General features: G+C 40.0%; 1 protein-coding gene across 1 annotated transcript in view; it reads left to right on the top strand.

Annotated features, from left to right (window-relative positions):
- The first annotated feature begins 1,129 nt into the window (after nt 1–1,129).
- The window catches only part of zbtb11 (zinc finger and BTB domain containing 11), a 30,503-nt gene continuing 15,368 nt past the window's right edge, over nt 1,130–16,264 (top strand). Inside the window, exons 1-4 of the mRNA XM_062038614.1 lie at nt 1,130–3,258; nt 10,988–11,205; nt 12,006–12,237; nt 12,317–13,281. Of these exons, the coding sequence (XP_061894598.1) occupies nt 2,949–3,258; nt 10,988–11,205; nt 12,006–12,237; nt 12,317–13,281 (1,725 nt within the window). The 5' untranslated portion in view covers nt 1,130–2,948. The remainder of the gene's footprint in view (nt 3,259–10,987; nt 11,206–12,005; nt 12,238–12,316; nt 13,282–16,264) is intronic.

Below are 16,264 nucleotides of genomic sequence, written 5' to 3'. Positions count from 1 at the left end.
AGTTTAGCGGCAAATTTAAAATGTCACTATGAGTTAACCCGGCCGTATTGGCATGTGTTATAATGTTAAGATTTCATCATTGATATATAAACTATCAGACTGCGTGGTCGGTAGTAGTGACTTTCAGTAGGCCTTTAAGGCATAGTTAAAATTGTTTTGTAAAACAGTCTTTTAACTCAACTTTTGGTAAACATTGCAGATAATTTACGAATGCGTGTTTTGTTAATGCTCACCTAAAACATGTGTTTTTGTAAATATCGGAGATAAATTAGCGTGTTTGATGAAGTCTAAAATAAAAATACAAAAATAAAGAAGACAAACTCGGCTTATCTAAAATAAAGTAAATGTGTCTAACAAAGATAATACCTTGGGGGATTTCCTGTCATTTTAAATGTTCCAAGTTTTAACTAAAAAAAGAGAAATGAGAGAAATTGGGTATCACTTTTTAAAAATCTACTTTTGCATATGAAAACATTTCCCTAGCAACCTGATAATATAATAACCATTTCTAGGTTGCTGTCTTTTATAAATATGACAAATGTAACATCTAAAAATGTCAATGGGTATATCTAATTCCCATTCCAAAAACAAATGATTCACACAAACAACAATTATTAACCATAAATATCATTAGAAATGTTTATTCCACCAATAATTTGACATTGTACTTCTCTAACTTCAGGAAGAATTACAGTTGTCATAAATATTGTCCTTATTTTTGCTTGGCTGAACTCTTAGGATTATTAACGTATTATTTTCTGTGTATTTGTTATATTATCACACAAATTACGTGAAGTTTTCTCAGAAAATGAGTTGTTTTATAATGTAACATTTGTTGAGTCCGCAAAGATCTGAGGGTATTGGTATGATGTCATGATGTTATAAAAACTTCAAAAACAAAACTCCTGTAGAGTTCCACTGGATTTCCTGTTAACAAGAATATACTGGTTGTTTTTATTGGTGTATTATGGGGAGAAAGGTTGTGTTTAAACGTTCATTTCCAGTAAAGTTGGGTAGTCTTCGGTTTGTAAAACAAGCCTTTGATTACGGCGCCATCTTGTGGCGTACCATTGTGGCGTTTACTTCCGCCCTGCTCGACGCAACATCCGGTTGTGCAGCAGCCATTTTGTCTGTTCGGCCACTTCTACTCCGACGTTTGTGAAACTGCCGTTCCACCTTGATAGACACTCCCAAAAGTAGTTACAATGCCCCAGTTTAAAGTTTTATAGCAGCAGAACGTCGGTTAAAGTCCTTCATACCGACAGCCATCAGACTGTATAATGCACATGTTCCTTTTGACTGTACATGTACTGTAAATGTAGAAGAAGAAAGAAAGCTGTAGGTGGGATCGGTGTATTAGCGGCTGGCTGCAGCAACACAACCAGGAGGACTTTGAAATGGATAGCAGACGCGCTATCTGCCGACCTCACCTTGACTTCCTCCGTCTCCGGGCCGCCGACCGCATTTATGATCGGGTGAAGTCCTTCGTCGCTCCGTCGATCGCTGGAACGCAGGTGAGCACGGGTGTTGATGAGCAGATGAGGGCTGGCTGGCGTAGGTGGATAGCTAATGTTTTTAGCATAGCTCTGTCGAGATCCCGTAGCTAAGTTAGCTTCAATGGTGTCGTTAGCAACAGCATTTTTAAGCTTCGCCAGGCTGGAAAGCATTAACCGTGTAGTTACATGTCCATGATTTAATAGTATTGTTGATTTTCTGTCTATCCTTCCAGTCAGGGGTTTATTTCTTTTGTTTCTATCTGCATTTAAGCCCGATGCTATCACGTTAGCTCCGTAGCTAAAGACCTTCGCCGATGTATTGTCGTGGAGATAAAAGTCACTGTGAATGTCCATTTCGCGTTCTCGACTCTCATTTTCAAGAGGATATAGTATCCGAGGTGGTTTAAAATACAAATCCGTGATCCACAATAGAAAAAGGAGAAAGTGTGGAATCCAATGAGCCAGCTTGTACCTAAGTTACGGTCAGAGCGAAAAAAGATACGTCCTGCACTGCACTCTAGTCCTTCACTCTCACGTTCCTCATCCACAAATCTTTAATCCTCGCTCAAATTAGTGGGGTAATCGTCACTTTCTCGGTCTGAATCGCTCTCGCTGCTGGTGTAAACAATGGCGAAATATGAGGAGCCTTTCAACCTGTGACGTCACGCTACTTCCGGTACAGGCAAGGCTTTTTTTTATCAGCGACCAAAAGTTGCGAACTTTATCGTCGATGTTCTCAACTAAATCCTTTCAGCAAAAATATGGCAATATCGCGAAATGATCATGTATGACACATAGAATGGATCTGCTATCCCCGTTTAAATAAAAAATTATCATTTCAGTAGACCTTTAAGTAACATTTATGACAACCTTTTTCCAAAACACAATATTTAATGTGAGATATAATGCCTTAATTTTATCTTTTTTTTTCAAAACGCTTACAAAAAAGTGGGACCCCAAAAATTTACCCCCCACCTTTGACCCCATCAAGAACGCAGAACGCATATATGTGTCCTCTTTTTGGGATTTCACAATGTGGTCAGCCTACTCATCTATATACTTGGGTTTTCTGTTAACAAGAATATACCGGTTGTTTTTTATTGGTGTATTATGGGGAGAAAAGTTGTGTTTAAAGGTTAATTTCCAGTAAAGATGGGTAGTCTTCGGTTTGTAAAACAAGCCTTTGATTACGGCGCCATCTTGTGGCGTACCATTGTGGCGTTTACTTCCGCCCTGCTCGACGCAACATCCGGTTGTGCAGCAGCCATTTTGTCTGTTCGGCCACTTCTACTCCGACGTTTGTGAAACTGCCGTTCCACCTTGATAGACACTCCCAAAAATAGTTACAATGCCTCAGTTTAAAGTTTTATAGCAACAGAACGTCGGGTAAAATTTTTATTTGAATAATTCCGCGCCCGGAGAGGCCAAAGTTAGCCCCGTCCGCTCGGAAACATGTCGTGCGAGGAGAGCTACTTGGCCATCCTTCGCTATCTGACGGATGAAGGAGAGCCGTACGCCCCCGGCACTCCGGGCAACACCAAGAGGAAGATACGCAAGGCGGCGGCCTGCTACGTGGTGCGGGATGGCGTTTTGTTCTACCAGCGCCGGCGGAAGGGCCAGGACGCGTTCAGCGAGCTGGAGGTGGTGCTGCAGGACCCCCGCAGGAAGGAACTGATCAGCCGCGCACACGTCCTGGAAGGCGGGGAGCACCTCAACCAGCAGCTCACCTGGGAGACCATCTCTCAGAAGTACTGGTGGAGAGGTAAGGCGCGCTGCTACAGCTTGAGAAAAATTTAAAAAATCAATAAAAATAATTTAAAAGGCCAGCTAGTGTGACGAGAAAGGAACGTAACGTTAGCATGTTAGCATCAAGACAACGTCACAGCGACTACAAATACATAAATGTCGCCATCGTGTGGCGAGGTGAAGTACCGTGTCGGTTTCTAAACAATTATCATTCATGTAAATCAGTATTTTTCAACCTTTTTTGAGCCAAAGCGTATTTTTTTCATTGAAAAAATACGCACATTATAATATATATATATATATATATATATATATATATATATATATATATATATATATATATATATATATATATATAGATAGATATAGATGTGTGTGTATATATATATACATAGATATATAGATAGATATAGATGTGTGTGTATATATATATATATATATATATATATATATATATATATATCAATCTATCAATCAATCAATGCTTATTTATATAGCCCTAAATCACAAGTGTCTCAAAGGGCTGTACAAGCCGCAACGACATCCTCTGTACTATAGATAGATAGTGATATATATATAGATATAGATATATACATATCTATATATATATATATCTATATATATATATTAATTTGATGATATATATATATATTAGATTATATATATATATATATATATATATATATATATATATATATATATATATATATATATATATAAATACCAGCATCAAGGGTTGGAATTGGGGGCTAAATCACCAAAAATGATTTCCGGGTGCGGCCACCGCTGCTGCTCACTGCTCCCCTCACCTCCCAGGGGGGTGATCAAGGGTGATGGGTCAAATGCAGAGAATAATTTCGCCACACCTAGTGTGTGTGAGACAATCATGGGTACTTTAACTTTTAAGTGAGGAATATTTATTTGAAGGCTTTAGGCTACCTCAGCAGTCCCCCCTTTCTTGAACTTAAGTTTTGACATTATGCGTTTCCCCCGCGGGATAATACAAATTTCTCTTCCGTAGTCTGTTTGTGTTTTCGCCGTGTGTCTTACGTTCGGCTTTTCCGCCGGAATTGTGCCCTTATATGGGGAATTAAGGGTGTTTACCTATGCAAGTTACGGAATTAAGGGTGTTTGCATATGCTTATTGGGGAAATAAGGGCGTGTTTATATGCAAGTTATGATAGACACGCACGCGCTAACCATTTGGCATTCAGCAACTTAAGAACAGCACAATTTGGGCGTTTGAGAACACGTCATGAATTTGAATGGACTCCTCTTAGGAAATCGCTTAGGAAGAAAGATACGAGGAAAAGTTGGGCGGTATACGGTAGCTCGGTTGGTAGAGTGGCCGTGCCAGCAACTTGAGGGTTCCAGGTTCGATCCCCGCTTCCGCCATCCTAGTCACTGCCGTTGTGTCCTTGGGCAAGACACTTTACCCACCTGCTCCCAGTGCCACCCACACTGGTTGAAATGTAACTTAGATTTTGGGTTTCACTATGTAAAGCGCTTTGAGTCAATAGAGAGAAGCGCTATATAAATATAATTCACTTCACTAACCGTCTGGGAATTTTACAGTCGTTATCGTTATTACTGTTTCCACATTTTTTTCAAGTTAAACAAAAGTTATGGCTTGAATTCCAAAAATAACGTCTCAAACTCTAAAAATTAAATGGAAACATTTGAATAGTGTCTATTATTGCATCACTTTAAATGAACAAATTACATTTGTGGTAAATTGTAACTTCTGATTACGGTCTTTAATATTTTGTAGTGTAACATTGTTTCATCATTTTGAAGTTATAATGCATCACATTAAATTACTTGTTTTACAGAAGATACTTTAATTCCTTATCGCCAATGAGAAACATTGACTGTGATTTCAAATGTACATGAGGTTTATAGTAATCATTCTAGGAAATAAGTCAAACTGTGTTGCATATGGCGTCACGTACGTTTTTCTTTGCGGTTTAATGAACATTCTGATCTAGCAGCTTGTGCGTAGCGTTGAAACAAGCGAGAGTGAGTGTAGAGTTTGGGCAGAAAAGGCCGTCTTGCTGTTCTGTTCCTGGGTGGTCCAATTGTTCCAAATCTAGGGATAGGAAAGCGCTTTCAGAGAGTCCCGAAAAAAGTGTTTCATAAAGGTAATAAAGTCAGGGAAAACAAAAGTGCATCAAAGGAAATGGCTCTTAAAAATATCACTTCCAACGTCTTGTGTCTGCAGTGATCACTTTGTAAGATGTTTGAACATTTGATCTGTTTGAGAAACTTTCAGGGTTTTTTCTCTGCTGTATTAGTAGTGTTTGAGAGCAGAACTAAACGTAAAGAAAGGACAAACGTTCCCGTTTGTTTGTTCTTTTGCGGTTGCCATGCGTAAATATAACTACAAAGACCTGATTGTAGAAATAAACTAACGTTATATTATGTCCTAGTAGGGGTGTAACGGTACACAAAAAAATTCGGTTCGGTACGTACCTCGGTTTAAAGGTCACGGTTCGGTTCATTTTCGGTACAGTAAGAAAACAACAAAATTGACATTTTTGGGTTATTTATTTCCCAAATTTGCAAAATCTTCCACCAAAAATATTTTTCTTAGTGTAATATTTGATGTGAAGTAATGGGAACCTTGGATAGGTCAACAATTCATAATAACATTGATTTTGATTCAATATTATGTTTTGAGCAATGACAGTTTGAAAGAAAAAAAAACAGCTTTGTTTTATTAGTCAATATTGCAACTTTTTTCTAAATTACATTGAACTTTTAAGCTTTTTTATTTCACTTTTGTTATGTTTTTGTTTATTTTAGGGCTGCAACAACTAATCGATTAAATCGATTAAAATCGATTATAAAAATAGTTGCCGATTAATTTAGTCATCGATTCGTTGGATCTATGCTATGCGCATGTGCAGAGGCTTTTTTTTATTTTTATTTTTTTTATTTTTTTTTAAATGTTTTAATTTTTTTTTAAATAAACCTTTATTTATAAACTGCAACATGTACAAACAGCTGATAAACAATAATCAAAATAAGTATGGTGCCAGTATGCTGTTTTTTTTCCAATAAAATACTGGAAAGGATAGAAATGTAGTTTGTCTCTTTTATCCGATTATTAATCGATTAATCGAAGTAATAATCGACAGATTAATTGATTATCAAATTAATCGTTAGTTGCAGCCCTAGTTTATTTTAATAGTATTTTTAGAATGTGCCGTGGGCCTTTAAAACATTAGCTGTGGGCCGCAAATGGCCTCCGGGGCACACTTTTGACACCCCTGCTATAGATAATAACAAATTAAATGTGATAAATCTATGGATAAAAAGCAGAGCCTTGCGACGCATGCGTGTTTATCATAACTCTCTCTCTCTCTCTCTGTCTCTGCCCCCCCCTCACCAATGCTGCTGTTTGTTTTGTTTTTAACCCCTTCTTAACCCTGAACGTACATTAAAAATACACGCAACCCTAACTCAAAATGCCAGACATTTGAGGCATTTAAGAAACTCCGCAAAAGAGGACATGTCCGGTGAAAAGAGGACGTTTGGTCAGTCTATCCTAGCCCGTTAGCTGCTAGCATGCCGTGTGTTGTGCCTCGGTGTGCATTGTTTACACAACGTGCGTTACGCTACTTACCGTAATTTCCGCACCATAAGCCGCACCTAAAAACCACAATTTTTCTCAAAAGCTGACAGTGCGGCTAATAACCCGGTGCGCCTTATATATGGATTAATATTAATATTTATTTTCATAAAGTTTAGGTCTCGCAACTACGGTAAACAGCCGCCATCTTTTTTCCCCGTAAAAGAGGAAGCGCTTCTTCTTCTACGGTAAGCAACCGCCCCCATAGAAGAGGAAGCGCTTCTTCTTCTACTGTAAGCAACCGCCAAGGTGAGCACCCGCCCCCGTAGAAAAAGAAGCGCGCGGATATTACGTTTCATTTCATTTGTGTGTTTCTGTAAAGACCACAAAATGTCTCCTACTAAGAGACACGCGTACAAGGTTCCACTGACTTTTGATATTCCTGTGAACCGCACTGTGGATACAACGGGAACACGTACGGTGAATATTCGCACCACAGGGAATGAGAAGTGGTTCTAGCTTGCCATGCTAACGGCCAGAAACTTCCACCCATGGTGATATTCAAAAGGAAGACCTTGCCAAAAGAGAACTTTCCAGCCGGCGTCATCATAAAAGCTAACTCGAAGGGATGGATGGATGAAGAAAAGATGAGCGAAGACACCGGGTGACTTTTTTCACGCAGCTCCGTCCCTGTTGATCTACGACTGCATGCGCGTCCACATCACAGATGGTGTCAAAAAACAAGTGAAGCACACCGAAGAAGAATAATTTGAGGGATTTGTGGATGAGTAATAACTTCAGAAAGTGAGCTTTAAACGTTTATTTTGTGTGTTGTGTGACGTTAACGTTCGAGCAACGTTGAGTTATTGATATTGCTATTGCTCTGCACTATTTTGAGTGTTACTATTTTTGTGATTGCATATTTGCACATTACATTTTGGGAGTGAACAGAGTTGTTAGAACGCTGGTTTGTGATATATTATTAAAGTTTGACTGACCTATCTGACTGTTTTGTTGACATTCCCTTTAGCGTAGCGTAGGTGCGGCTAATAACACGGGGCGGCTAATAGGTAAACAAAGTTTTGAAATATGCCATTCATTGAAGGTGCGGCTTACAACACGGGGCGGCTTATGGTGCGGAAAATACGGTAATATGTCCGTGTGGAAACTCGTTCGGTACACCTCCGAACCGAACAGACACCCCCGTACCGAAACGGTTCAATACAAATACCCGTACAGTTACACCCCTATGTCCTATTAATAGTTATTGTTATTGTTCGTCCAATCCACCATCTTTTCTTTGTCGATTTTCATAATAGAAACTCAAAGCTAAGTTGTTGTGCTTTACTCTCCCTAGATGACCACATTATATAATGTCTTTGGTGATATTCGTTAGCATCAATAAATAATCTTAATAGTATTAATAAACTAGATGAATAACTCTCGTAGGTTCAACAGCATATACTGAACCTTGATAACGCTAGCAATTATTGATGAACAACAGGGACATGTACAGCTAAATAATGAGACAATAGGAACTTGACATCATAAAAACACCTGCAGACATGAATTCTAGATATGATCTAATATGTGTGGCAGGAAATCAACTGCAAACAAACATCCTTTTTCTCATTAGCGTGACGATGCATTTCATTTGTGCACCCCTCAGATGTAAAGACATGACAATCTTTTCTTCTCTAATTCCTTGTGAGTGTTGAAAGTGAGGTCGTAACGAGCAGTTCCGTCTTGATGATGACTGGTTTACATCTTTAAAAAAGTATTTTTCATAAGAGCGTATACATCCGCTCCATCCCATTTGAAGAAATGTTTCCTGATCGCTGGTATATTTGCCTCTAAACCTTTCAAAATACACTCAAATCGCGCTGATGCAGATAAATCAACAGTCTGGTGTCCCGTGGGAGATTATGTAAATTCACCTAAATGGGTTAAAAATATTTTTCACAAACCGATAATTATAATCCGCAAATAATGTGGCGTTGTTGAGTGTCGGTGCTGTCTAGAGCTCCGCAGAGTAACCATGTAATACTCTTCCATATCAGTAGGTGGCAGCAGGTAGCTAATTGCTTTGTAGATGTCGGAAACATGGTTTGTCGTGATCACAATATGAAGATGACAGCGGGATGCAGAGTGCAGGTAAAAAGGTGTCTAATGCTTAAACCAAAAATAAACAAAAGGTGAGTGCCGCTAAGAAAAGGCGTAGAAGCTTAGGGAAGGCTATGCAGAACAAAACTAAAACTGAACTGGCTACAAAGTAAACAAAAAACAGAATGCTGGACGACAGCAAAGACTTACTGCAGAGCAAAGACAATGTACATCCGAACATGACATGACAATCAACAATGTCCCCACAAAGAAGGATAAAAACAACTGAAATATTCTTGATTGCTAAAACAAAGTAGATGCGGGGAATATCGCTCAAAGGAAGACATGAAACTGCTACAGGAAAATACAGAGGCACACCACCAGCAGAAATCATTAAAAAACGAAACTCAGTTGACAGTAAAAAGTCGTTCTTGCAATTGTTAGAAATTACTTTAAAGCATAAACAAGCATGCATCTAGGGCTGCAACAACTAATCGATTAAAATCGATTATTAAAATAGTTGCCGATTAATTTATTCATCGATTCGTTGGATCTATGCTATGCGCAGAGGGTTTTTTTTGTTTTTTTTTAAATAAACCTTTATTTATAAACTGCAACATTTACAAACAGCTGAGAAACAATAATCAAAATAAGTATGGTGCCAGTATGCTGTTTTTTCCCCCAATAAAATACTGGATAGGATAGAAATGTAGTTTGTCTCTTTTATCCGATTATTAATCGATTAGTCAAAGTAATAATCGACAGATTAATCGATTATCCAATCCACTTTATTTATATAGCACATTTACACAACAAGAATGTTTCCAAAGTGCTGCACAGCCATGTTAAAAACAATATTAAAAACAATATTATGCTACACCAATGACTGAATAAAAACAAAGAATAAATGAATAGAAAACCAATACAAAAACAATATAAAAAATAAATATGATTAAAAACCATTTTAAAGGATAAAACCAATTAAAACAGTAAAATAGACAACAAAATGTATAAAAAAAACACACAGGACAACAGAGGACAGAAGACCACACAACTCACGTAGTGTTAAAAGCCAAAGAATAAAAGTGGGTCTTAAGACGAGACTTAAAACACTCCACTGTGGAAGCAGTTTGAACATGGAGGGCCAGAGTGTTCCAGAGCTTAGGGCCGACCACAGAGAAGGCCCTGTCTCCCCTGGTTTTAAGTCTGGTCCTGGGCACCACGAGCTGGAGCTGGCTCTCGGACCTCAAGAGCGCGCGCAGGAGTGTAAATTTGGATGAGGTCCGAGATATACTGAGGTGCCAGTCCATGTAAAGCTTTAAAAACAAATGATCAAATTAATCGTTAGTTGCAGCCCTACATGCATCAATATAGCTCTTGTCTCAAAGTAGGTGTACTGTCACCACCTGTCACATCACACCCTGACTTATTTGGACTTTTTGCTGTTTTCCTGTGTGTAGTGTTTTACTTCTTGTCTTGCGCTCCTATTTTGGTGGCTTTTTTCTCTTTTTTTGGTATTTTCCTGTAGCAGTTTCATGTCTTCCTTTGAGCGATATTTCCCGCATCTACTTTGTTTTAGCAATCAAGAATATTTCAGTAGTTTTTATCCTTCTTTGTAGGGACATTATTGATTGTCATGTCATGTTCGGATGTACATTGTCTTTGCTCCACAGTAAGTCTTTGCTGTCGTCCAGCATTCTGTTTTTCTTTACTTTGTAGCCAGTTCAGTTTTAGTTTGGTTCTGCATAGCCTTCCCTAAGCTTCAATGCCTTTACTCAGGGGCACTCACCTTTGTTTATTTTTGGTTTAAGTATTAGACACCTTTTTACCTGCACTCTGCCTCCCGCTGTTTCCCACATCTACAAAGCAATTAGCTACCGGCTGCCACCTACTGATATGGAAGAGTATTACACGGTTACTCTGCCGAGCTCTAGACAGCACCGACACTCAACAACAACACATCATTTGCAGACTATAATTCCTGGTTTCATTGTTGTTAATACAGCAGTGTGGTTATTGCATGAAATGCTTGACTTCTATCCGCGATGTGGCCTCTTGACACCCTAAGGTATCCAGAAGCAGTTGAAGGACCACATACGAGAGTGTGAGAACTGCGCACGTCGGCGGGCCACAGATGAAGGGTCAGGGCGAGGGATGTCCATCTTCGGCCGCCTGACCAAACGCAAGGTGGCCGACGACGAGGATCTAGAGGAGGAGGAAGAGCTTGACGATGGCCTGCTTTTCATGGACAGATCCAAGGTGTCAGACAATGAGGAGCTGGTTTATGTAAGTCACTTATACTTTCTCATCTAAGGCAACTATGGGGATTTATAGTAGTCAGGTATTTTTATTCATGTAAGTCAATTATGCTGATTTATGCAAGTCAACTGTGGTGATTGATGTAAGTTAATTATGACAGCTTTTGAAAGTCAATTGTTTTTGTAAGTTGATTATGATAGCTTACGAAAGTCAATTGTTTTTGTAAGTTAATTATGATAGCTTATGAAAGTCAATTGTTTTTGTAAGTTGATTATGATAGCTTACGAAAGTCAATTGTTTTTGTAAGTTAATTATGATAGCTTATTAAAGTCAATTGTTTTTGTAAGTTGATTATGATAGCTTACGAAAGTCAATTGTTTTTGTAAGTTAATTATGATAGCTTATGAAAGTCAATTGTTTTTGTAAGTTAATTATGATAGCTTATGAAAGTCAATTGTTTTTGTAAGTTAATTATTGTAGCTTTTGAAAGTCAGTTTTTGTAAGTTAATTATGATAGCTTACGAAAGTCAACTGTTCATGTAAGTTAATTATTGTAGCTTTTGAAAGTCAGTTTTTGTAAGTTAATTATGATAGCTTATGAAAGTAAATTATTATGGCGCTTGATGTATATCAATTATGGGAAAAGGTGTGACCGTAAAATAATTCCGCTGGTTTATGTAAGTCAATTATGATAGTTTATAGGGATGTTCCAATCAGCAATTTATACTGCTTCCATGAGCGAGATCTGCCAATACCGATCCCATGTGTCAACTTAAAATGTTTTATATAGTTGATAATGAGTCCTAATGCCATGAAACGTGTTCCAGGTGAACAGCACAGGTGAGGTCAACCAGTTCCTGTCCCAACACGGACAAACCATGTTGGACAAGCTCAACCAGCAGCGCCTCAGCAATAAATTCTGTGACATCACGCTGCTGATCGAGGGCGAGGAATACCGGGCGCACAAAGCCGTGATGGCGGCGTGCAGCGAGTACTTCAACGAGCTCTTCTTCGAGAAGGGCGCCGCCACCACGCACGAAGCCGTGGTCGACCTCGCCGGTGAGTTTGCGTGTCGTCCGCGCGAGTCGCGCCGCCGCCGCTCGCTTTTTCACCGGCTGTGGATTCTCTTGCCGCGCAGGTTTCACCAAAGACAGCTTCCTGCCGCTGCTGGACTTCGCCTACACGTCCACGCTCACGTTTAACTTCAGCATCATGGCGGAGATCGCCAACCTGGCACGCCACCTGCTGATGTCGGAGGTGCTGCAGATCTGCGAGTCGGTGCACAAGCAGGTGGAGGCGCGGCAGCTGATGCTGTACCAGCGAAGGCACGTCCACACGGTGGTGCCCGACCATGTGGCGTCCCCTGAGGACGCCGCGGACGCAGGCGGCGCGTACACGGTCACCATTCAGAGTGACGGCAGCGCGGTCGTGACCCACACGGGACTGGCAGTGGCAGGCGAGCCCTTTACCATCGTGGCGCCTGGCGGTACCGAGCAGCAGGTGGCCGTCGATGAGGGCACCACGGTGCTGCAAGGCGAGGACGGCCAGACGCTGACGCTAATAGCGCACGCCGGTCAAGCGGCTCTCATCTCCCACGGCGGCGAGGGCGAGGAGGGGGAAACCATGACGGTGGTCACCCACAGCGGACAAGCGGGTGTCGGCAAATCCTTCTGCTTGGCCATCGAGCAGCCCCAGGCGGCAGAGGCGGAGACTTTTGTCTTGGACGTGGAGGCGGACCCGGCCGAGCCCTCGGAGGTCACCCCGCCCGAGGCGCACACCCCAGCGGTGGCCGAGGGTACGGCCACCGAGACGTTGGCACCGGACCAGCTTGATCCTCCGCCACAGAAACGTAAACGCGGGCGGCCGGCCAAAGTGAAGAAGGAGGTGGAGGTGGAGGTGTTGGCGCCCCCGGTGGAGCAGCAGGAGGAGGAGGGGGCGCTCTCCACCGATGAAGACAAGCAGGGGGACATGTCCGACCCCAGCAAACGACGACTGCGCCAACGCTCGATGGCGGAGGGAGGCTACGCGCGTCTGCACATGGGCCTGGAGGGCGAGGAGGAGGGAAAGACAGTCGCAACCCCCCCACACACCACCACCCCAAAGGTAAAAACATGAATGTCATTATTACCCGTTTTTAATGTACATCGCTCTGGGTAGTAATAATAATTAGGGATGATACTCGAAACCGGTTTTCCCGGTTGTTTGATAAGAAAAGAACGGAGTCCTCGGACTCGAATCCCTTTTTGAGAACCGGTACCCGTTATCGAGACCACTATAGTAAAGGAAAAGAGTTGATTCTTTATTCGAATCCCGTCCCGACCAGAAATGCTCCGTGGGACATCACAAGAAATGACGTCACGTAGCTCAGTCATTAGGCGCAGATAGCGAAAGCAGGAAAACAATGGACGGGAAAAAGCGCTCCAAGGTGTAATAAAGTTCAAAACAAAAGCTATAATCCATCAAATAACTTTACTGAGAGATTTGAGCAGGGTACAAACACATGACCAACACTTTTACCACCAACCGGAAACATAGCAACCAGGCTAGCAACGCACCTCCTTTACGGCAGCTGTCACAACGTTCTTAAAACAACCGCAGCACATACATATATATACAACACATCTCCCTTTTTGAACTTTTGTTTTTCTTTCCTTGTAAACAAAACAAAATCACACTGTAGATGTGTTGTCTGTCTAATTATAAATAATGCAGACGAGGCGTGTTGGCTGAGTTCTTGACGTTTACTTTCACAGCGTGGCAACATGCAACACTTTTCGGGGCTACCGCGCATGCTCGTCACTCCCGTTGCATGCTGGGTAGTGTAGTTGTTATATTCTCTAGATCATAACATTTTTCCCCCATAAAGAAATAATGTTAACTCAATAAAGTGTATTTCTTTTTTTAGCTTTAACTTTTCATTTTTTAGCATTGTAACCACATTTGCAAACAACTTTTCTCTTCATATAATTTTCTTTCAATAAAGAAATAAAGTGCAAAAATGTCAAAGCATCATAACAAACAGTTATGTCAAATAGCAGCAGAAGTGCACTTTTTGGAGAGCTGTATTATTTTCAGTTTTGTGCCCAAGGGACTGATTTTATTTAACACTATATTATTATTTATACACTTATAGTGATCACAGAGACAGGTTGTTTTTGTGTTACTGTATATATTTGTTTCCCTGAAAAATCCCACTTAATATACTTTGGGTAACAACAGTCAATATTTATTTATTTTATTTTATTTTTTTAGGTGGGTAACAGTCAATATTTATTTATTTATTAGATTTTATTTTTTTATTATATGATAAAAGTGAGCTTTTGTTAAACCAAATATTGTGTGTTTTTTTCCATATACAACAACCTATCTGGACTCCATAAGAGAATCGATAAGGAATCGGTTCGATAAGAGGATTCGATAATAGGCTCGAACTCGATAATTCCTTATCAAACATCATCCCTAATAATAATAGTCATTAAAGCTGCAAGCGGCGTTGAACGGGTCCTCGCACTCCCGTGCCGTTCGGGTTCAAGCGAGTCGGCGGGCATTGCTGGCGCATGAGCTTTAACGTTAGCATGTTACTAGTAGTTGACAGAATGAAAATTATGAGGTAATGTTATCATTAGGGCTGCAACAACTAATCGATTAAATCAATTAAAATTGATTATAAAAATAGTTGGCGATTAATTTAGTCATCGATTCGTTGGATCTATGCTATGCGCATGCGCAGAGGCTGCTTTTTAAAAAAATTGTATTTATTTTTTATAAACCTTTATTTATAAACTGCAACATTTACAAACAGCTGAGAAACAATAATCACAATAAGTATGGTGCCAGTATGCTGTTTTTTTCCCAATAAAATACTGGAAAGGATAGAAATGTATGTTGTCTCTTTTATCCGATTATTAATCGATTAATCGAAGTAATAATCGACAGATTAATCGATTGTCAAATTAGTTGTTAGTTGCAGCCCTAGTTATCATGCTGGCATGCTAACAGTTAGCATGTGTCAAGTAGCAAGGTATATGACTCTTTTGTACGGCTGTAAAATTGACCAAACAAAGCATGCTAACAGTTAGCATGTGTCAAGTAGCAAGGTATATGACTCTTTTGTACGGCTGTAAAATTGACCAAACAAAGCATGCTAACAGTTAGCATGTGTCAAGTAGAAAGGTATATGACTCTGAGGTGTACGGCTGTAAAATTGACCAAACAAAGCATGCTAACAGTTAGCATGTGTCAAGTAGCAAGGTATATGACTTCGAGGTGTACGACTGTAAACTTGACTAAAAAAGCATGCTAACATTTAGCATTTGTCATTTACCAAGTTATATGACTGAGGTGTACGGCTGTAAAATTGACTCAAAAAAGCATGCTAACAGCTAGCTATCATGTGAACTTAAGCATGCTAACAGTTAGCATGTGTCAAGTAGAAAGGTATATGACTCTGAGGTGTACGGCTGTAAAATTGACCAAACAAAGCATGCTAACAGTTAGCATGTGTCAAGTAGCAAGGTATATGACTCTGAGGTGTACGGCTGTAAAATTGACCAAACAAAGCATGCTAACAGTTAGCATTTGTCAAGTAGCAAGGTATATGACTCTGAGGTGTACGGCTGTAAAATTGACTAAAAAAGCATGCTAACAGTTAGCATTTGTCAAGTAGCAAGGTATATGACTCAGAGGTGTACGGCTGTAAACTTGACTAAAAAAGCATGCTAACAGTTAGCATTTGTCAAGTAGCAAGGTATATGACTCAGAGGTGTACGGCTGTAAAATTGACTAAAAAAGCATGCTAACAGCTAGCTATCATGTGAACTTTAGCATGCTAACAGTTAGCATGTGTCAAGTAGAAAGGTATATGACTCTGAGGTGTACGCCTGTAAAATTGACCAAAAAAAAGCATGCTAACATTTAGCATGTGTCATTTACCAAGTTATATGACTCTGAGGTGTACGGCTGTAAAATTGACCAAAAAAAAGCATGCTAACATTTAGCATGTGTCATTTACCAAGTTATATGACTCTGAGGTGTACGCCTGTAAAATTGACCAAAAAAAAGCCTGCTAACATTTAGCATTTGTCAA

The sequence above is a fragment of the Entelurus aequoreus genome, linkage group LG27, assembly GCF_033978785.1.
Source record: "Entelurus aequoreus isolate RoL-2023_Sb linkage group LG27, RoL_Eaeq_v1.1, whole genome shotgun sequence".
Lineage (NCBI taxonomy): Eukaryota > Metazoa > Chordata > Actinopteri > Syngnathiformes > Syngnathidae > Entelurus > Entelurus aequoreus.
This window is presented reverse-complemented; position numbering and strand designations above follow the sequence as displayed.